Genomic DNA, 23,631 nt, shown 5'->3' on the forward strand with positions numbered 1-23,631 from the left:
AATAACTTGGACTGGATTTTCTGTTCTAGCCGATCGACAGAGACTGCTGCCTGCTCCACTCTCTGCAGTTCAGGGGTCGGCAACCCTGGGCACACGCGCCACAGCTGGCACGCGAAGGGTTAACTGATGGCACGGCCATAGCTGGCCATTGGGCATACTGGGATGGTGAATTGGCCAGATGCTGGCAGATGTGTAAAAATAACTCAGTTATTTAGAGCTTCCACAGAGGCAGCAGGTGGATGAGAGAAAGGGGAGGCAGGAGGAGGAGAGCCCCGAGGCGGCCGCCAGTCCGAGTATCAGGTGAACTGAACTTCAGGTAAGAAGTTATGACCTGCAGTCTATCTGGGTCAGATATAAACCACGTTCAGGTGGAGTTTATTTTCATGTTGCTGACTTTTTACCGTCAGTTACAATAACTCGTGCTGCGTGCTAGCTAGCATGACGGAGTTTCTATACAGCTGGGTGGTGCTATGATGTTACTGATGGTGAACATTATTTTATTCATAAGGCTAGTTAGTAGAGTTGCCAAATGTTCCGTAAAAAATGGAATCGTCTCGTATTCAGAGAAAATATTACGCGTTTCGTTTTGAGCTGAAAAAGACACAAAGCTGGAGTTATTCTGTCGTAACGCTGCACAGCTGCCTCTTCTCCTCTCATTCTCTCTCTCTCTCTCCTGTTTCTACTTCAATCATGAAACTGATCAATGATCAGCTGATCGGCTTTTCTCTCTTGTTTGTTTATCGCCCACTTTGTGCCAGAAACAGGAAACCAGCAGATATTGCGCTAAACAACAGCAGCACTTTTAAGCTTGATCAGCTGTTGTTAGAATGTATTTAATATTAATTTCTAGTATCAGCTGATGTTTGCTGGAGCCACAGCTGTAAAGCTGCTGGTCATGATGTCGGTTTGGATATGTGGTGAGAGGGAAACATGAAGATGAAACCAGGAGATGTCCTTACTGAACCATCAGAGCTGAACAGGTGATGGAGAAACAGGTTTACCTTTTAGGTGACATGAATGAGTTGAAGTTATGAACTGTTTCTGAGAGACAAATAACACCAGGATCCTTTTTTTAGGTAGCTGACAGCTGGTAACTGTGCAGGGGCGGGTCTAGTTCTGCCAGGGGGGCAGGTAGGGCATTAACAGGGAGAGGGGGGCACAAAGAAATACTTTTCTTTCTTAGTCTCATTTAAAATGCTTTTAATAAATAATTATCTGAATCTTACAACCAAAGTTTTTCTCTGATGTAAAATGTATAGAAATCATACATATACCAACAAGACTGTACATCACTGTCACAACAGCGTCTGTTTTCATTCAAAGGCTTTATGGCTTTAATACCTGGGGGGCCGGTCTCTCGTCAAAATGCCCGGGCTGTTTTTTTGTCCCAGTCCAGCCCTGGGCACGACACGCAGTGAGTTAATCTGAGAATAAATGGCCGGGCCAGCGGTGCACATCGCACATTAGCTCGCATAGAAACATTAGTTGTGCCTCTTCTTAATGACAGTATCTTAGCTAACAACCCCAACTACCAGATTCAACTTGTAATTGGCTAAAAATAACTTCGCCTACCGGTGAGAGGGACGTTGCTAGCTGGCAGGAACTGTCCGCTCAGCGCAGCATCAGCACTACGGAAATGCACGGATACATCCATAGATCGAGACAGAATTTACACTCTGTGGGGTCAAAGTTTGCAGAACTACAGACGCAGCTGGAATCCACAGCTGTGCGTGTGTTCATGGAGCTGCATGTTCACCTGCTAGACGTCACTACCTGACAGGTTTAACTGTCTTCAGAACATTGCAGAGGCCTTATTGACAGTGTTTGGCTCTACATGTCTGTGTGAGCAGACTTTCTCTCACATGAGTCCTCAGGTCTGAATGCTGGACACTGGGAGACCTGTGTGTCTGAGTGGGAGACCAGAGATCACATTAACATGTGTGTCTCTGTATTAACAAACATGCCGTATTGGCCCAGTTTATTTTTCTTATCATTGTTGTGAGGAGACCATAAATAGCATTTGGATTTTCTGTTGTTCAGTTCATTTGCTGTTATGGATAAAAAGTCTTTTTTTGTTTCCAAACAGCTGATAACTATTCGCTGACAGCTGCCAACATCTGTGAACATAATTCTATAAAGTTTTTCTATATAGGCAAGGCAAGGCAAGGCAAGTTTATTTGTATAGCACAATTCAACAACAAGGTGATTCAAAGTGCTTTACAGAGACATTAGAAACAAGAACAAATAAAAAGCATGATTTAAAATTGATTAAAACAAGCAAATAAACTAACTAATTAACAAACAAACAAACAAACAAACAAACAAACAACAGTATATAAAATCAAAACAGATAAAATCAGAACAGTAGATAAAATCAGTAGTTAAATGTAAGTTTTGAAATTTAAGCTTAAAGTGTGGATTTGGTGCTTTATTCAAATGCAGCTGAGAACAGGTGAGTCTTCAACCTGGATTTAAATAAACTGAGTGTTTCAGCTGATCTGAGGCTTTCTGGGAGTTTGTTCCAGATATAAGGAGCATAAAAGCTGAATGCAGCTTCTCCGTGTCTGGTTCTGACTCTGGGAACTGATAAAAGACCGGATCCAGATGACCTGAGGGATCTGGAAGGTTCATACTGGGTCAGGAGGTCACTGATGTATTTTGGTCCTAAACCATTCAGAGCTTTATAGGCCAGCATCAGAACTTTAAAGTCTATCCTCTGACGGACAGGCAGCCAGTGTAAAGACCTCAGAGCTGGACTGATGTGGTCCACTTTTTTGGTCTTAGTGAGGACTCGAGCAGCAGAGTTCTGAATGAGCTGTAGTTGTCTGACTGATTTTTTAGGTAGACCTGTAAAGATGCTGTTACAGTAATCAAGCCTACTAAAGATGAATGCATGGACTAGTTTTTCCAGGTCCTGTTGAGACATCAGATCTTTTATCCTTGAAATATTCTTGAGGTGATAGTAAGCTGACTTTGTTATTGTCTTAATGTGTTTTTCTAAGTTTAGGTCTGCATCCATCACTACACCCAAATTTCTCGCCTGGTTTGTGGTTTTTAGATGTATAGATTGAAGTTCTCTGGTGACCTGTAATCGTTTTTCTTTGGCTCCAAAGACTATTACCTCAGTTTTGTTTTTGTTTAGCTGGAGAAAATTGTGGCACAACCAGTCATTGATTTCCTCAATGCATTTACCAAGAGCCTGTACAGGGCCTCGGTCTCCTGGTGACATTGTGATATATATTTGTGTGTCATCTGCATAGCTGTGATAGTTTATTTTGTTGTTGTTTATAATCTGTGCCAGTGGGAGCATGTAGATGTTAAACAGAAGGGGTCCCAAGATGGAACCTTGGGGAACTCCACATGTGATACTTGTCTGCTCAGATGTGAAGTTACCTATTGATACAAAGTATTTCCTGTTTTCTACGTATGTTTTGAACCAGTTTAGTACAGTTCCTGAAAGACCTGTCCAGTTCTCCAGTCGTTTGAGTAATATGTTGTGGTCAACTGTATCAAATGCTGCACTGAGATCCAGTAAAACTAGGACTGACATTTTTCCACTGTCTGTATTCAGACATATGTCATTAAACACTTTGGTCAGAGCGGTTTCAGTGCTGTGGTTCTGTCTAAAACCTGACTGGAAGGCATCGTAGCAATTATTCTGTTTTAAGAAGTAACTGAGCTGTTGAGAAACTGCTTTTTCAATGATCTTACTTAAAAACGGGAGATTTGAGATCGGCCTGTAGTTGTTCATTTGTGTCTTGTCAAGATTGTCCTTTTTCAGTATAGGTTTGATTACAGCAGTTTTTAGTGATTCTGGAAACACACCTGATAATAAAGAAAAGTTGACGATCTGTAACAGGTCTGACTCTAAAGTCTTTGAGACCTTTTTGAAAAAACTTGTTGGCAGGACATCTAAACAGCAGGAGGAGGAGTTCAGTTGACCTAAGATGTCCTCCAGGTCTTTGCTGTTAATAGGTTGAAACTGTTTCATGGTGTTTAAACAGTTTTTTGGTGGACACAGTACATGTTCTGGATCTGCTGTTGATGTACCAATTGCTTGTCTAATTTTTTGGATTTTTTCAGTGAAGAATTTGGCAAAGTCATTGCAGGCCATGGTTGAATGAAGTTCAGCTGCCACTGACACAGGAGGGTTTGTTAGCCTGTCAACTGTAGAAAATAAGACCCGAGCATTATGGCTGTTTTTAGTGATGATGTCAGAGAAGTAGGACCTCCTTGCACTCCTCAGTTGTAAATTATAATTGTGAAGTTTCTCTTTATAAATGTCATAATGAACCTGGAGGTTTGTTTTTCTCCATCTGCGCTCAGCTTTCCTACACTCTCTTTTTTCATTTTTCACCAGTGTGGAGTTTCTCCATGGAGACTTTTTCCTTCCAGAGATAACCTTCACCTTAATGGGAGCAATAGTGTCCATTACATTTAACATGTTAGCATTGAAGCTATTGACGAGCTCATTGACTGAACCTTTGGACAGGTCAGGTGTTAATGGGAAGACCTGGTTAAAAATTGCACTACTGTGTTCAGTTATGCACCGTTTTGTGATCACTGTTGTTGATATATTTGTGTGGGCTGAGATTTTACTTTCAAAGAAAACACAGTAATGATCAGACAGGCCCACATCAGACACAGTAACCTTTGAAATGCTCAGGCCTTTGGAGATCAGTAGGTCAAGAGTGTGTCCTCTATTATGTGTGGCCTCTGTTACATGCTGAGTCAGCCCAAAGTTGCCCAGAGTGTTACTCAGGTCTTTAGTCCCTTTGTCCTGAGGGTTGTCCACATGAATGTTAAAATCCCCAGCAATAATTACACAGTCAAAATCAACACAGATCACAGACAGCAGTTCACTGAGGTCATTAAAAAAGTCTGTGCAGTATTTGGGAGGCCTGTAAACATTAAGAAACACAACTTTGGATGGGGCCTTCAGCTGTAAAGCCACATATTCAAAAGACTGAAAACTTCCAGGAGATAGCTGCTTACATTGAAATGATTCATTAAATAAGACAGCAACCCCTCCTCCTCTCCTGCTCACCCTGACCTCACTGATAAAACTGTAGTTAGGAGGGGTCGTCTCGATGAGAACAGCTCCACTGTTACTTTGGTCCAACCAAGTTTCAGTTAAAAACATAAAATCAAGGCTGTGCTCAGTGATTAAATCATTAATTAAAAATGTTTTCCCAGCTAAAGATCTAATGTTTAATAAAGCCAACTTAAGTGTTTTAGAGGTATTACTTGTCCCCTCGTGTTTGGGAGCAGTCTGTGGCACACAAGGTATGTTTACTATGTTTAAAGATCTTTTAGAGTGCAGCTCTCTGTGTTTTGACCAGGCCACATGTCTCCTGTCACCTAAAAGTACAGAAATTTTAAAACCTTCTAGTAAACAGGGTCCCAGCTTCTCCTGGGAAAAGTCATCACTGCCATAATCCTCACAGCCCGGACCCTTCACACATCACACATCAGACTGTGGAGACAGGGCATGAAGAGGAACTAAGGGGGGCGAGGCTGGGCAATGTGACTTCGATTGCTCTGTTGAGGGTGGGGCTCGATGGCGAACCTTTGGCCGCTCTGGTGGGGGGTTTATGGGGGACAAAAAGGGATTGGGACGGGGGGTAGATCTGAGCCCAGCATTGACCCGCTCCATCGTCTCCTCAGTGAATTTCAGGTGTGGGGAGGAGGGAGAAAGGGAGGGGGAGGAGGGTGATGGCCTGTCAGGGGTTTGGGGGACTGGGGAAGGTCGTGGTCCCTTGTCCTGGTCGTTGGTGTTGTTGAGAGAGTTGGAGGCAAATAGGGACCCCTCTTCTTGCCTTAGATGTCTCTCCTTTCTGAGGCTCTTCCTCAGATGCCATGGATGTCTCTCCTTTCTGAGGCTCTTCCCGGGTGGGGGCAAATGGAGCTCCTCCTCAAGGTTTCTGCTGGGCTTTGTCTGTTCTTGGAGTACTGTTTGTTCCTCTTTATGAGATAACTCCTCGTTTATCTCAGCCTTGGCACCAAGCACGGATGGATGACGTATGGAATAAAACAAGTTGGAGGTGAACAGTTTCACCCCTGACTTGTTAAAATTAAATCCATTTGCTTTGAACAGATGCCTGCGTTCCCAAAAAATATTAAAGTTGTCGATAAAATGCACTGAGTGGTCAGCACATGCTGATATAAGCCATTTATTCAGTGTAAACAACCTGCTGAATCTCTCGTCTCCTCCTCTGACCGGCGGTACAGGTCCACTGATGAATACAGCTGCATTCAGAGAGTTTACAGTATTTAATAATCCAGTAAAGTCCCGTTTCAGAACCTCCGACTGTTGTTTGGACACATCGTTTGACCCTGTATGCAGAACAATGTTTGTCACAGTTGGATATTCATCTGCAATTTGAAGAATTCTCTCCTTCAGGTTGTTGACCATATCGTTAGGAAAGCAGAGGACTTTAGTGTTCTTACCGCACATCCTTTGTACATCCTTTACGGCAGAGTCACCCACAATCAGAGTTTCAGGCCTAGCCTTTAGCTTTCCCTGTGGCCTTTCACTTTTCAACAGATTTTCAGACCTTATTTCGCTGCTTTTAGATGGATGGTTGTCCGATATAGATCCAGGGTCCTTTGATAGTGGAGCAAATCTGTTCTGCAGTTTCACATTCAGTTGTTTTGAAGGTTTGTTGTTAACCTTCCTATTCACGGTTGTCCAGTCCTGTTTCCTCTCGTATACAGGGGTAGAAGAGCTTCTCTGTCTCGTAGGAAGTGAAGGCCAGTCGGTTTCAGAGATTTCAGCTCGCTGTGCCCTGCCTGTGATACGTCCTCCCCCTTCCAGGAGACATGATTTATGTCTTGGTTTTGCACCAAGACAGTCTAAGGGGGGATTATCACTTGAGGATTTATAATAGTGCACAGAGTCTACTTTCTTGGTCATGTTATCTGTGCTCCTTAGCTGTGTACTAGCTTGCTCATCGCCATTGTTTTGAATCAAAGGCAAGGTTGTTTCATTTCCACACAGTCCATTTACCTCCACGTTTACTTCTAAGCGATGAATTTTTGTCTCCAGTACTGCAATCTTCTGCAGGAGGCTGTGGTAGTCATCTGTGGAGAGGGAAGGCATCTTGTTGCTAGTTAGCCTAGCGGTTAGCACCTTTCCAGGCTATTGAGGCTGCTCGGTGCCCAGACGCTGTAATCAGGCTTCAGCTGTGTCTAGGCCACAGACACACGGAGCGCTGAGGACAAGGTAACCATAAAATGTTGCTGTTTCTGTTAAGAACACTCTAGTCCTAATGATCTACAAGTGTCCAGAAGTTATTGCAGGTAAGCTCACACGGAAAAAAGGGACAAAATCAGCATAAAAATCAATAAAAATCAATATAAGAAGCAAAGCATTCAAGAGCAAAGAGATGAAGCGTGTGTGTAACTGTTAACATAGAGCGTTATTCAATTTATTGCTAATGCAATCAGTAGTTGCATTAGTAAATTTTACATGCACTCGTCATCAGAAAGGTTGCCGACCCCTGCTGTAGGGCGAAGGACACACACACCCACACACATGTTTGAAAACATCCTGACACAAAGTTTGACATCTTGCTTTGGATGGTTAAGACTGCCAGGAGGATTGTTGGTGCCCCTCTCTCGTCTCTGGAGATCTACAAACAGGGCTGCATACGCAGAGCTACCTCCATCATCAGAGACTCCCACCACCCCTCTCATGGCCTGTTCTCCCTCCTGCTGTCTGGCAAGAGGTACAAGAGCACCCCTCCCCACCCACTCAGCTATTCACACAGCTATACACACACTATTTGATCTAATGATCCTCTTCTATGAAAGGACTGCTGCCACCTGAATGAGTGTGACTGCTTAGACCTGAGCTCGTTTTAGAATTTAGATTACGAATCGATGTTATTTATCCTTATTATTACTGCGATTTATCATTGACTTTTAAAAAAAATTGTATTGGTTACTGTAGAGGCTGGTGAGAAACAGTATTTCGTTTCAGTCAGAGTATTTTTTGAAATAACATACGAAATGACAATAAACCTTTCGATTGATTGATTTGATTATCTTTGTGAGAAATGTTCATGCATTTTCAAGCTTCTTTCCCTTAAATTTAATCATCACAGCAGGTTTCAAACTCTTATCCAAAACCTGAACTTTATGCTAATTTTACCATAAATGCAACTTGCATTGGGTCTGTAGCTCAAGAGGTAGAGCAGGTCATCTGCTGATTGGAAGGTTGGTGGTTCAATTCCTGACTCTTCCAGTCTGCATGCCAAATATCCTTGATACTAACCCCAAGGTTCTCTCGAATGTTGTGGAATATACACTTTTCCTCTCGTGGTTCCGACATCTCTGCCTGAGCTTTGCAATCATAGATATCATATATGATTTCTGTCTAAATACGAGAACAAAAGTACTAAGGCTCTGACGTTAAGAAGCATCTTTGTCTATAACACAAAACATAATGGTAACGTGTGGTAAACTCAGCGACTCATGAACTTAAAACATTAAAGCCCACAAGAAAAAAACGACTGAGCAGAAGTTGTAGTCTGTATAAACACAAGCTGGAGTTTAGCTCTCGAGACCAGTGAGACTTTACAATCTGAAATTCAAAACTGCCATTATATAATTTCCTTTTTTTAGTTGGTGTGGTTGGAGTAGAAAAAGACATTTAGCCTTACTTGACAATGCTGCGAGCTCTGTCGGGGTCCATGGCGCTGACTGAGCCCACCACTGTGCCCACCGCAACATCTTCTTTCACCTCATACAGGTAGCTGGCTTTTTTAAACGCAGGCGGCTCATCCACATCATCCACGGCCAACCGAACCGTAGCCACGTCTTTTGGGCCTAAGGACACGAAGCGAACATATTCCTGGGTGTTCTGGACCTGGATCTCGATCGTGTATGATGGTTTCTTCTCATAATCCAAAGGCTGCAAAGGCAAAGAGAGAACGACTGCTTTCAGTAAAGATGTCTGTGGAAACATAAAGCCAGCCTGAACAATGGCAATCATCAATGTCCACTGAGGCCAACAAATGCATGTAGACAGATAAATGAGACAACAGCTTGAAAGATACATACATACATACATATAGTGTATACAAGTGTGGCATGGTCATGTAAAGTATCTGTAACAGCAGCTGGTGCTGTCAGGTTGCTGTGGTGATAGTGGGTCAGAGGTCTGTCACTAAAACAGTTTGTATCAATGTTGACACACACTCTCTGTGAGGACACATTTCTACAACACGGCATGGCTTTGTATTTTTAACAGCATATGTAAAACAGACTTAGTTAGCAGGATCCTTAGGAGCTGAAAGTGTGAGCTCTGATCAATTCATTTCAAGCCAACCAGTGATGTGAGAAAAATATCAATACAAAATAAGAAGCCAGTATTATCTGAAGGTGGCCAAAGCTATGGATAGTTTGACTCATGCTTTTTCAGTACACAGCGACTCAAGAACGTTTTCTTTTGGTCTCTATTATAACATCATTTGACCCCCAACGCTTCAAGTCCCGTTTTTAATGTTTACTGGTTAGTTGCTCTCACCTTTCTGACAGTGACGAGTCCTTCTTGTGTTTCTTTGTCAGTGGAAATGTCAAACATTTCCATCCCGTCACCGCTGATGATGGTGAAGTCCATCTCAGTGTTCTTTCCAATGTCTTTATCAGTGGCCTGAATTCTCCCAACGACAGAGCCGGACGTGGACGATTCAGGAACTCTGAACTGGTATATACCTGGAAACAGTCAGCTCCGTCACATCGGTGGGACTCACTCTGGTGACGGAGGTGTCTGGGGTTTTCTAGTTTTTGTTTTAACTCCCAATTATATTCAATTTGTCAATTGATATGAATGTTTTTGGACAGAATTATGGCTGCAGAATAATTCTCTCAATTGTGCAGGACAAAAACATGTCACAGGGGGCGATAGAGTACCAAACCCTGGGGAAGAATTAAGATCTGATAAAGGGATTCACGGGATTCTTAAAAGGCTTTAAACAAGATACAGACAGCTGACAACATTAAAGAAAAACCTGAATGCATGCTGAAGCATATAGTTAGGGCTGGACCAGGTGACCCTGAATCCGCCCTTAGTTACGCTGCACTAGGTGTAGGCTGCTGGGGATTCCCATGATGCACTGGGTGTTTCTTCTTCAATCAACTTTTCCACTCACTATGTGTTCATACACCACTCTGCATTTAATTATTAGTTATTATTAATATCTGGATCTCTCCACAGCGTGTCTTTGTCCATCCTCACCCCAACCAATGATGGCCCCTCCCTGATTCTGGCTCTGCTGGAGGTTTCTTCCTGTTTAAAGGACATTTATTTCGATCCCGCTGTCACCAAAGTGCTTGCTCAAAGGATGTCATATGATTGTTGGGGTTTTCTCTCTTTTCTTTGTATTGTTTCCTTGTATTATTTTCCTTTCCCTTACAATATAAACAGCCTTGAGAAAGCTGTTGTTGCTGATTAGAAATAAAACTGAACTGAGTATAATTAATAGCTGTGTGTGTTTCATCACTCGTATACACACTGTGCTTCGTCTGTGCTGCTGTCTTACTCTGAGTGAAGTGGGGAGGGTTGTCGTTGACGTCAGTGAGAGTGATTTTAACCACAGTGCTCCCAGTGAGGCCTCCTCTCTGTCCACCCATGTCCTTGGCTTCGATCACCACCTGGTAGTGCTCCCTCTGCTCACGGTCCATGTCACCAGGACCCAGGGCTGTCCGGATCACACCTGAACAAAAAACAAAACTGTAATCTAAATTCATGTTCAGTCATTTTGTTTTTCATCATCGTGCTGGCGTGTTGCTGGTGTGAATTAATATGCACGTCTTCAGATGTAATATGGCTTTATTTTCATTCCTGTTTTGGGTGGAGGAGAAACAAACCAACCATCTGTGGCACAACAATTTTCCTTTGGTCATGATCTGAGTTTTTAGGATATTTGGGGTTTTTTTGATTGATTTTCTATTATAGCTCTATGTTCCCTGTTCTATGGGTCTTTAGGCACATGTTTGAGCTCCACAAGCATTGTCCCTGTTAAGTGGTCTTGATTTCAGTGTTTATTTCCTGTTTTATTTTGACACTTCCTTGCCCTGTGTGCATTATGTTCAGTTTTGCTTCTTCTGTCTTGTTACTCCTGATTTGTCCCTGCTGTGTTCACAGTTGTGTCCACTTCACTCTCCTGTGTATTTATTGTCTCAGTCTTCCCGTGTGCATTGTGTGTTCTGTGGTCACGTGCTAGAGCCTAGTCTATGAGTTAACGGTTTTGAGTCTCACCTAAGCTATTTTGTCTTATGCATTTTGATTCCTTAAGTTCAGTAATAAAGTTATATTTAAGTTTATGCTTGTGTGTTTGGGTCTCACCCTGTCTGCCACACTGCGAAACCTGACACCTTTTTTTAAGTCAATAGACAATTAGTTAGAGCTGAAATCAATCATATTACAGGACTTATTATCTGACAAGTTCTCTAAACCCAGCTTTAAATCTTTTAAGCTGACATCTGGATTTACAGAAACATCAGTGTACACGGGTCAAAACAGGAAGTTGTTTACTGGAGATCTACAAAGTTTAAGATTAATGTCACCAGTTCTATATGTGGGAAAAAGTGAGACATTTAGCCTCAATTCTTTGTAATGACCAGCAGGGGACTCCTGTGGCTGCATCCACATGTGCATTAGGGTACGCTTGACTGTGGGACCATATCGGTGTATTCCTCGGTTTTATAGTCATATCCATCACATTTTTTATGTTTGCCTACAGAAAGCTAAAATGGGGACCCATAAAATGGTCAGCTTCAAGACTTTAAACTGGCACTAAGGTGATGTGATAGTGACAAAGTTCACCTTTAATCTGTGGCACTTTGAAACACGATCTTTTGATTTTTCGTCAGGTTTTTGGCTCTCAGTGTTGTACTAGTACAGTGTCAGAGATTTACAGTTAACAAACAGTCAGGTGAGTAAACAACACTGAGACACTTGAGATTGATAACGTGCGGCACGGGTGAATCTCAGACAGAGAGACACCCCGAACTGCAGTATTCGTCAGTACAGTGAGTGTGTTTGATGGTTAAAGTTAAAGCTGTGAACACTACCTTATTAGACTAATACTGAAATGAGTCTTCCTCTTTGGTTAAAGTCTCTTACCTGAATATGTCACACTGTAAGCTTGCTAGCATACTCATTATAGCTAAACTGGTACTGCAGTGTTCCAGTGCACATTTTCCATCTTTAAATGGAAACGATAAAATCATATATGTAACTGTCGTCTTTATCTGATGTGGGAGGCACAAAAACGTGCAAAGAGAAGTTGCACTGAGTTTTCAATGGTAGTTCTTTTTTTATTTTTACTGAAAAAAAAGATGTATTGTCTAAATTTATGATATGAAGCTGCAACAAACACGCTCATCATAAGCTCCCTGAGAACCTTCTGATTCACACTGTGAAGAACATCCTAGAAAGAGAAGAAAATAACGACCACATCCAGACTATGATTCCTGTACCATTCATTTAACAAAACACACGATGTGTTCATTTGGACTGTTTGTGTTATCTGCAGCTGTCCACGTTTGTGCCTACAGAAAGCAAAAGAATCACCTGAGCACTTTTTATTCCTGTTATTGAGTGTTAGCACATGTTTATATTATGATATGGAAAATAATGATGAGGAAACCAGAGAAGAAAATTGATCAGCTTAGATCAGGTTTAAATGTTATTTCACTCATTTATATCTGAACACTTTACAGAAATTATTTGTTATTGTGGTCTAAACAAGTAATGTAATATGTCATTGTTCCTAAAATCTAAGTCTGTCCATAAATATTGATCTGTGCACCTGTTGTGTGGGTTTTGATGCTCCAATAATTCTACTAAAATGATTCTGATGACTCTTCTGTAGACATGTTGCTCATTAGTGACTTTTTCACATTTAGCACATTTTCATTCTCCACATTCTGTCACTTAAGACTGATTTTGAACCATTATGTTGAATTTATGAGGATATAAAGTATCAGTATTTGGACATGACCCGCACCCACCCACTCACTCATCTTAATTGTGATGGCAGCTCTTTTTACACAGCTCGTGTCCACAGCTAAGACGACATGTGGCATGTCTGTGTAAAGCTTGTATAATGTCAGAGCTCGTGAAGAAGGCCCAGAAGACAAATCCCCAAATGTTTTAATGGCCAGTCCACATCTGACAGTCGGGGCAAGTGTGACAGGACTCACATAGTCTATTTATATCTCTCTGAATCACAACAGTCACCTCACTGCACTTTACCTTTGAAAAGTAAAACCCCGCAAATGTATCAGCTTTCTCACATTTATCAGTTCTTACTTACAGACAGGTGAAAGTTACTGATCCCATTATGAAATACACCACAAATGTCTCTAATTAAGAAGTTCTTTAGCTGCATGCTCACATAATAGTGTGCCTGTCACTGCAAATATTTCTTTCTGAGCCTTTTAAGAATTAGCAGGTCGATCCGATCTGCCTTTCCTCTCAGTAACATTGCACAATAGGTGTATATTTTATATCTTTGTATCAGACCAAACTTTACAGTGTCGTGCAAGAACCTCATTAAAATGTGCATGTAAGAGTGAAATCCTGTGAAATTAGTCCACGGCTTTGGTTACACACCGTCAGCAGTGTGACATTATGGGATGTGTCCCTCACGTGTCACAGGCATGAGATCAGTTTCATGTGCTACAATTAGCCTTTTTAGTTTAGCATTAAAGACTATGTTAAAGGAACACACGGACATTTTATGAAAAGTCGTCCTGCTTCAATTCAAACTTCCTCCTACTTTCCATTTAAATGACCCATTTACGCACTTTTAGTTCTAATTTTGTACGAGTAGTCCACACCAATCTGGAGACGAGGGGAGCTACAGGAAGCCGATAATGATCCTTCCATGTCTGTGTAGGGCCTCAGTCATCCAGGTCATGTTAGTCCAGGGAGCAACTGGACTTCTTTAAGTTTCCAGTCTCATAGGTGAGGAATGTATCGTGAAACTAGGCTGATTGCTGGGTGTGCAGCCAATGTTAACCAATGTCAATGGGTTTCAAGCCTAAGGAGCGAGGCTGCAGGCTATGGCAGCAGCAGGTCCAGTGAATGGACCAGACAACAATTGCAGTGGATTGATCAGCTCTATAAAAAGGTAAAGGCAGCAACGGCTTTTCCAGTTTGAGTCAATTCTTGAAATACAGTCATCATTCTGATTCATGACGAAGCAGCAAAAGGTTTTGAGAATCTGACTATATGATGTAATAATTTGTTCTCTAAAGACACGTTTTACAAAAAGTTATGCTTTTGTCACGACTGGTATCATCAAGTACTCGATGTCTGTCAAACATACCAGTGTTTGGCTCCACAGAGAAGTATGGGTGTCCTTGACTGATGCTGTAGACCAGTTTGGCACTGTTCCCATACATTGTGTCATCAGCATCTGTAGCTGTCACCTGGGTGACCGATGTACCTGAAAGAGTTGCATTACCACGACTGTTACTGAGAAAACAAAAAGCAGAAAAGTGCAGTGAGAGAGGTCCTTACCAATATCAGACCTCTCAGGAACACTGGCAGTGTACACCTCTTTGCTGAACTTTGGTTCGTTGTCATTGATGTCGTGGAGTTTGATGATGAACTCGGTCTCTGGCTCCAGTTTTTGACCCGTCCACTTGTTGACCACTGTGGCTTTGAGGACATAAAAGGCCTTCTCCTCTCGATCAAGGCGGCGCGTGGCGTGCAGATCGCCGTTATTCTCATCAATGACAAAGATGGTGCCAGCCCCCTCGCCAGAAAGAACGTACTTCACTGAGCCATCGCCATGGTCCTGGTCTGACTGGAGCTGCAGGTGGACATACCCAAGTGAAGAAGTCGTCAACTGATGGTTGAGTTATTTAACATACCAGACAGACACTAGCTGCTCATACAGTCAACTCTTTCCACTTCAGGACACTGAGGTGAGGTTGCATTCCCAATCTACAAAATAATGAAAATAATGAAAGCACATTTTATTTTGAGTGATTTTTTTCTTTATTAAGATCATTTAATACATTTAGTAACAGCTGAACAAAGGATCCTGTCTTCAGTGTTCTACCTATGCCCACAGGTAGAAAGCTTCTTACCTTAAGCAGGTAAAGTAAGCAGGGGTTGAGGTGGGATGTCAAGCTGTTTGCAGAGCCAGCATCACCTGTGAGCAGTTTAGAGTTTCTCACCCTATCAGAGAGTGAGAAAATAGCCCACACCATGTGACCAGCACTGAGACTGGAGAGATTGTAAGAGAGAGACATGGTATCTGAAGAAACCCTCAACTTAAATGAGACAGTTCTCCAAAAGCAAAGATGGTGGGAGATTCCTTGAGAAAAAGCTTTTTACAATCTTTTATTGCTTGCTTTTTTCGTAATATAAGCTTTTCAACATACTCTCTTTCATAATCCAGTCTCTAAAAACATTTCTGCAGATGAAGGAACAAGGTCTGGTGGTAACAGTGACAGGTTTACAAAAGGCAAACAGAGCAAAAGCAGAAAGACCGAGCGTGAACTCCACACCGGGAAGCAAAACAAGAATCTTCTGAAGGCAGACAGTCAGCTGAAAATAAGAGTGTGTTGTGCCTGAAGGAGTACCTTTGCACTCTTACCCACAACAATAACCCATCTCTCCTGTTTTTCCTCTCTCTCACTTGCCTCTCATCTTTATTTGTAGCTCTTGAGCTGAAGTGGCTCGCTGTCCACCTTTCATCCCCCCATTCCTGCTTTACTGCCTCAGGCCATGTGTTTGGGTGAAGCCTTTGATTAAGAGTATATGACTGTGGGAGTGTGTGTTAGAGAGAGGCAGCTGTGATCATATGTGGTGATATTTATGTGAGGTTTAACCACCTGCTAAATGATGGATTATGATTCTGTATGTGGTAATAAGTTACTTCTTAAAGCATTCACCCACCGCTGAATTTTCTTTAAGGTTCTCCAAGTCTTCTGACATTCACCTCGGTCTACAGTTCACCCCACAGACTTTCAGGGCTTTGTCAGTGACGCTCACCTTGGTGTTCTGGAGGTAGTTCTTAACCAGGAGCAATGTATGTTTTGTGTTGTTGTCATGTTGGAAGACAAAGTGATTTACTTTGTTTTCACATATCATTCTTTCTTCATGAATCCTTCCACTGTGACAAGATTCCCAGTTCAAGACACACTGAAGCATCCCCACAGCACTCCCATCACCGCCTTTCAGTGTGTGTGTTCTTAGGGTTCCTTCTCCAAACATCTGTAGGACCAATAAGCTCTAGTTTCATCTCATCTGACCAAACGACGCACTTCCAGTACGCATAAACTTTCTCCAGGTTGTCCTTAATGTATATGTGTGTGTGTGTATATATATAAAACACCCAGCACGCCCCTGCGGGCGGTTTATCCTTCAAGCTCGGGTCCTCTACCAGAGGCCTGGGAGCTTGAGGGTCCTGCAGTATCTTAGCTGTTCCCAGGACTGCGCTCTTCTGGACAGAGATCTCCGATGTTGTTCCCGGGATCTGCTGGAGCCACTCGCCTAGCTTGGGAGTCACCGCACCTAGTGCTCCGATTACCACGGGGACCACCGTTACCTTCACCCTCCACATCCTCTCGAGCTCTTCTCTGAGCCCTTGGTATTTCTCCAGCTTCTCGTGTTCCTTCTTCCTGATATTGCTGTCATTCGGAACCGCTACATCGATCACTACGGCCGTCTTCTTCTGTTTGTCTACCACCACTATGTCCGGTTGGTTAGCCACCACCATTTTGTCCGTCTGTATCTGGAAGTCCCACAGGATCTTAGCTCGGTCATTCTCCACCACCCTTGGGGGCATCTCCCATTTTGACCTCGGGACTTCTAGGTTATACTCGGCACAGATGTTCCTGTACACTATGCCGGCCACTTGGTTATGGCATTCCATGTATGCCTTGCCTGCTAGCATCTTGCACCCTGCTGTTATGTGCTGGATTGTCTCTGGGGCATCTTTACACAGCCTGCACCTGGGGTCTTGCCTGGTGTGATAGACCCCAGCCTCTATGGATCTTGTGCTCAGAGCTTGTTCTTGTGCTGCCATGATTAGTGCCTCTGTGCTGTCTTTCAGTCCAGCTTTGTCCAGCCACTGGTAGGATTTCTGGATATCAGCCACCTCCTCTATCTGCCGGTGGTACATACCGTGCAGGGGCCTGTCCTTCCATGATGGTTCCTCGTCTCCCTCCTCTTTCTTGGGTTTCTGTTGCCTGAGGTATTCACTGAGCACTCGGTCAGTTGGGGCCATCTTCCCAATGTATTCTTGGATGTTCGTTGTCTCATCCTGGACTGTGGTGCTGACACTCACCAGTCCCCGGCCCCCTTCCTTCCGCTTAGCGTACAGCCTCAGGGTGCTGGATTTGGGGTGAAACCCTCCATTCATGGTAAGGAGCTTTCTTGTCTTTATGTCAGTGGCTTCTATCTCCTCCTTTGGCCAGCCTATTACCCCAGCAGGGTACCTGATCACGGGCAGGGCGTAGGTGTTGATGGCCCGGATCTTGTTCTTACCATTCAGCTGACTCCTCAGGACTTGCCTGACCCTCTGCAGGTACTTGGTGGTTGCAGCCTTTCTAGCGGCCTCTTCATGGTTCCCATTTGCCTGCGGGATCCCCAGGTACTTCTAACTGTCCTCTATGTCTGCAATGTTGCCTTCTGGTAGTTCAATCCCCTCAGTTCTGACTACCTTCCCTCTCTTTGTTACCATCCGACTACACTTCTCCAGTCCGAACGACATTCCAATGTCATTGCTGTATAGCCTGGTAGTGTGGATCAGTGAATCGATGTCTCGTTCACTCTTGGCATACAGCTTGATGTCATCCATGTACAGGAGGTGGCTGACAACTGCTCCGTTCCGTAGTCGGTATCCGTAGCCAGTCTTGTTAATGATCTCACTGAGGGGGTTCAGGCCTATGCAGAACAGCAGTGGGGACAGAGCATCTCCTTGGTAGATCCCGCACTTGATGGTAACTTGTGCTATGGGCTTGGAGTTGGCCTCTAGTGTTGTACGCCACATCCCCATTGAGTTCCTGATGAAAGCTCTTAGGGTCCCATTGATCTTGTACAATTCTAGACATTCCAGTATCCAGCTGTGTGGCAGTTTCCTAAGCGAACTGAAAAGGTTCGGTTTGTTAAGTAAGACCTGAACCATTTCAGAGCCACACCTGTTATACCGACACACTGCTCCAAACGTGAGATTAAAATTTCATGGTCTACAGTGTCAAATGCAGCAGTTAAATCGAGTAAAATAAGAATGACACTTTCACCAGAATCACATGATAAAAATATATCATTAAAAATTCTTAAAAGTGCTATGCATTGCTTTAAAACCCATCCATCCATCAATTCGCTTCCGCTTATCCTTTTCAGGGTCGCGGGGGCACTGGAGCCTATCCCAGCTGTCCAGGGCGAGAGGCGGGGTACACCCTGGACAGGTCGCCAGTCTGTCGCAGGGCCAACACACAGGGACAGACAACCATTCACACTCACATTCACTCCTAATGGCAATTTGGATTTTCCAATTAACCTATCCCCACAAGCTGCATGTCTTTGGACGGTGGGAGGAAGCCGGAGTACCCGGAGAGAACCCACGCAAACACGGGGAGAACATGCAAACTCCACACAGAAAGACCCCGGCCTGATGGTGGAATTGAACTCAGGACCTTCTTGCTGTGCGGCAACAGTGCTGACCACCGTGCCACCGTGCTGCCTGCTTTAAAACCAGATTGAAAAATCTCCTGAACATTTTGTGCATTCAAGTATGAGATCAATTGGTCATATACAATTTTTTCCAAGACTTTAGATAAAAAGGGTAGCTTAGATATTGATCTAAAGTTCTCAACAGCGTTTGTATCTAGCCCAGGTTTCTTAAGAAGTGGTTGCACAATTGCATCTTTGAAATTCTTTGGAACCACACCTGAAGTAAGGCTGCTATTTAAAATGGTTAAAATAGTTGGACCTATGGTAGAAAAAACTTCTTTCAGAAAAAGGGGAGGGATAGGATCATAAGGTGAGCCTACAGGCTTTAAATGATCCACCACCTCCTGTAGCTGAGCAAGAGTAACCGACTCAAACTGTTGAAAGACAGCTGAGCAAACTGGAAGATCAGAGGGGTCAGATGTGGGCAAAATAATCTGCGCCCTAGCCGAGGCTACCTTGTTTATAAAGAAGTGCAGAAACCTTTCACACATTTCAAGTGAAGGCTCAAAACTAAGAGCAGAGGGAGAGCTTAAAATAGTCTCAATTGACTTAAACAATATGTGTGGTTTCTGATAATTCACCATAATAATGTTTGCAAAGTGTTTCCGCTTTGCTTCTTTTATTGTAAGCTGATATAAGGCCCAGCACTCTCTTAAACTTTGTAAAGAGACCTGTAAGTTATGTTCTTTCCATCTCCGCTCAGCCCTACGACATTCGCGCCTCGCAGCACGGGTTTCATCGTTCAACCAGGGTTCAAGCTTTGTCTTAGGATGCTTAATTTTTACAGGGGCGACAATATCCAAGACAGTCTGACAAGTGGTATGAAACCAAAAACTGAGTTCCTCTACGTATTGGAGTGTCTCAGGAATGGAGAACTGATTATAGTAGGTGGAGAACCGTGCTGCCGTGGAAGAATTTAACAAACGAGATGTCTTTGCAGGGACAAGCTCCCTGAATTCATTTCTAGATAAAGAAATGTCAAACAGAAGCGGCATATGATCAGAGAAAACAGGATCGGAGACTTTCAGATTAAAAACAGGCAATGAGTGGGCTAAAACCAGATCGAGAGTGTGGCCACACTGTTGCGTGGGTGCAGACACACATCGAACTAAATTAAAAGAATCAGTAAGATTCAAAAAGTCTTTAACCATGGACTACATATGTACCGTAATTGTCGGGCTATAAGCCGCTACTTTTTGCACAAGCTTTGAACCCTGCGGCTTTTAGTCAGGTGCGGCTTTTCTATGGATTGTCCATGATTTTTGTCATATCGTAAGAGGATTTGTTTTGTTTGTTCTGCTGTTGTACGGCACTACGTTGCCTGGCGGAAGGATCGGGGTTCAAGAGTGGTATGTTAGTCACATGTCCGTCCGCCAGGCAACGTAGTGCCGTACGAAGTAGCTCGAAAAACAAACTTCAAAGTAGCGGTACGCGTTCAGCGGGAAGCGTGGATGATGAGCGGCGATAAACTTGCGAAAAGCAAGTTATGCCCAACTCCACCGGTGGATTCTGACAGCGTGGAAAAGTGTGAAAACATCCACGATCACCAACGGATTTTGAAGGGCTGGACTGCTGCATGATGGAGAGGAGGACACCGCCACGGCCCTTCAGAGGGTGTTCGACTCTGACACTGACAACGAGGATTTCTTTGGTTTTGAAAGTGACAACGAAGGAGAGAAGCTGAGAGTGGATGACGAAGCCATCCTGAGCCTGTTTGTATCCGACACTGGAGGAGAGGACTTTGGTGGTTTTAGAGCGCAGGAAGAAGAGAAAGATGGTGAATGACTGACTTTTCTTCTTGTTAAAGCCGTGTCACTGCACCTGAGCCTAAAAGGTAGTCCGGATCTATTGTTCTGGTGTGCTGTAGGTTACTGTTATGTACTACATGTGCAAATATGTACCCATAACTTGTTTTTCAAAATATTAATAAAAGTGATGTCTCCAAACAGCCATCTCTTTCCTGACAATTCCCTTTGTGCATATTCTCTTACATATGATAAGTCAACATTGAAACACCTGCGGCTTTTGGTCAGGTGCGGCTAATGTATGTACAAAACAGGATTTTCCCCTGATTTTAGCTTGTGCGGCTAATATTCAGGTGCGCTTTGTAGTCCGGGAAATACGGTAAATTAAAAGAATCAGTAAGATTCAAAAAGTCTTTAACCATGGGCTTATCTGGACAGCACACATGAATATTGAAATCCCCGACAATAAGAAAGGAGTCATATTTTATCGTGACTTCAGTTAGAAATGCAGCAAATTCCTTTATAAAGTCTTTACTGTATTTTGGGGCCCTGTATATTATTGTGCACCATACAGGGGGAGAACAGGCTATTTCAAACAGTAACAGTTCAAAACTGGAAAAATAAAATTCCAATGAAACCTGCTTGCACTTGTAGCGATCTCTGAAGATAGTAGCTACTCCTCCACCTCGACCAGATCTGCGTGGGACATTAAAATAGCAGCAGTCCGAAGGCAAAAGTTCTGCAAAGGCGCTGGAATCAGCAACAGTTATCCGCGTCTCAGTTAAGCAGAGAAAGTCCAAGTAGTGTGACAAAAAATATTGGATAAAATATTGGATAAAAGTCTTATTCGATACCGATCTGGCGTTTACCAGGCCAAATTTGGCCGGAGTTGAATAGTCACTAGACTTTGAAGCTCGCGCAACGTAACGCAGGTTTTGCATACTCACTCCGCGCCGCCGTGGACAGGGAGGCAGGGAGCGGCCGGGCGGGAACAGCCCAGAGCCAGCGAGTGGCACCAGACACTCATAGGACGGCCTACGAAGATGCCAGGGAAAAGGGGCGCGACAGGCAACGCCAGGGACAGCACAACCAAACGCCAGACAGGCCTTCAGTTTCACCAATCTCCCTTCACTAAAACTAAAACTTCCTTGCACAGATTCCATGTAGTTGGAAACTGAGCCCAACAATCGTCAGTCTGTGAGTACATTTTAAATGAAAGCTGTTGGCGTAATGATAACAGCAAATCCATATTTGCTTAGTATCAGGTTTTATGTTGTTAATACACCCAGACTATAGGGGGAGCTAGAGAGCTAGAGTGAGTTACCTCTGAGCGGACTGTGATGTGAAGTTTGTTTATATGTGAACCACAGTTCGATAAAATACCTTCTCTTCAAGTAACGGTGTCATTATTGAGAACCCACAACAACATAAAGAAACAAGACATGGTGTCAGAAGATGGACTTGAAGAAAGGTAGCGGACTAAAATATAGCAGAACTGAGGGATCTGCTCGAAATGTGACATTTGAGAGGCACAGATTCTTCACATGTGTACAGAAGACAGGGGAGACAATAGATCAGTATGTCACAGAGATGCAGAACAGGAGTAAAACATGCGAATTTGGAGGACTGACAGACTCTTTGATAAAACACAGACTTGTGTGCGGGACTCCAGACAACGGTCTGAGAGAGAGGCTACTGAGAGAGGAAAATCTTGACCTGGAAAAAGCATTAACACTGTGCAGAGCAGCTGAAACAGTGAGGGCACAAGCTAAAGAACTGCTTAGTGACAGCTGCAGAGTGGATGCTGTCAATAAGAACACACACAGAGTCAATAAGGAGAGTGCTGCTGCTGAAATAAAAATGCAATTAAAGCCAGCAAACAGGGACAGAAAAGAAAAGACTTGTGGTCACTGCGGACTGCAACATCCTCCTAAAAAATGTCCAGCATATGGGAAGAGATGCAATAACTGTAACAAAAATAACCAGACAAATAACTAGACACTTCATCAGGATTTTGGCAACTGAAGCTGGACAAAGCAAGTTCAAAACTGTGCACGTTCAACAGCCCATTTGGCAGCAACAGATTACGGCGACTGCCATTCGGCATTGCTTCAGCACCTGAGGTGTATCACAAGACAATACACATGATCTATAAGCACCTAGAAGGAGTCGATGCGTCGATGGATGACATCATTGTGTGGGGAAGCACAAAAGCTGAACATGACATGAGACTGAGAAATATTCTTGAAGCAACCAGAAAAGCCAATCTGAAGCTGAACAAAGAGAAATGTCAGCTTGGGGCGAAGGAACTGACATTCGTTGGAGATATCCTGAGCAGTGAAGGCATCAGATCAGATCCTCAAAAGGTGTCTGCAATTGAAAACATGCAGAGGCCGCAATGCAAGAAAGATGTGCAGAGATTTAATGGCATGATAAACTACATGGGAAAATTCGTACCCAATCTCTCAGAAACTGAGACAGCTAACTGAAAGGAGAATCGAATGGGAGTGGAATCATGAACACGAGAAAGCATGGCGTGCCTTGAAAAAGCGGCTTACAAAAGAACCAGTTCTGAAGTTTTATGATCCAATGAGACCTATTAAGATCTCATCAGATGCATCACAGAGTGGGCTTGGAGCTGTTCTTCTGCAGAAGTATGATGAGTGGCAGCCTGTTGCATATGCATCGCGATCCATGACAGACGCAAAGACAAGATATGCACAGATTGCTCAGCATAACATACGCCTGTGAGAGATTTCACCAGTTTGTGTCTGGGCAGGCCATCAGCGTTGAAACTGACCACAAGCCACTGATAGCATTGTTCCAAAAACCACTAAATGACTGTCCACTGAGAATCCAAAAAATGATGATCCGGCTGCAACGTTACACGCTTAACGTGATGTACACACCTGGCAAGCTGATGTACACAGCTGACACATTATCCCGAGCTGTTGATCCGAATGAGCCAGCAAACACCAAGATGGATGATGCAAGAGCATATGTGAGCATGGTCGCAAGTGCACTTCCTGTTGCAGAAGGGAAGATGGAGCTCATCAGAACGGAGACAAGCAAAGATGGATCATTACAAGCACTGCGCAAAACCATCATAGATGGATGTCCCAGCTGTAAGCAACACTGCTCACCTGTTATTCAAGAGTATTGGAACTGCAGAGCAGA

General features: G+C 43.4%; 1 protein-coding gene across 2 annotated transcripts in view; it reads right to left on the bottom strand.

Moving 5' to 3' along the window:
• Positions 1-23,631, bottom strand: part of cdh6 (cadherin 6) — a 58,193-nt gene that overhangs the window by 25,866 nt on the left and 8,696 nt on the right. For both annotated transcript variants that reach the window (XM_026150349.2, XM_026150347.2), the window contains exons 3-7: positions 14,540-14,834; positions 14,346-14,465; positions 10,548-10,721; positions 9,533-9,720; positions 8,667-8,917 (exon numbers count right to left, since the gene is read on the bottom strand). In XM_026150349.2, coding sequence (XP_026006134.2) covers positions 8,667-8,917; positions 9,533-9,720; positions 10,548-10,721; positions 14,346-14,465; positions 14,540-14,834 — 1,028 coding nt within the window. The remainder of the gene's footprint in view (positions 1-8,666; positions 8,918-9,532; positions 9,721-10,547; positions 10,722-14,345; positions 14,466-14,539; positions 14,835-23,631) is intronic.

This window comes from Astatotilapia calliptera, chromosome 18 (assembly GCF_964374335.1).
Source record: "Astatotilapia calliptera chromosome 18, fAstCal68.1, whole genome shotgun sequence".
NCBI classification, from domain to species: domain Eukaryota; kingdom Metazoa; phylum Chordata; class Actinopteri; order Cichliformes; family Cichlidae; genus Astatotilapia; species Astatotilapia calliptera.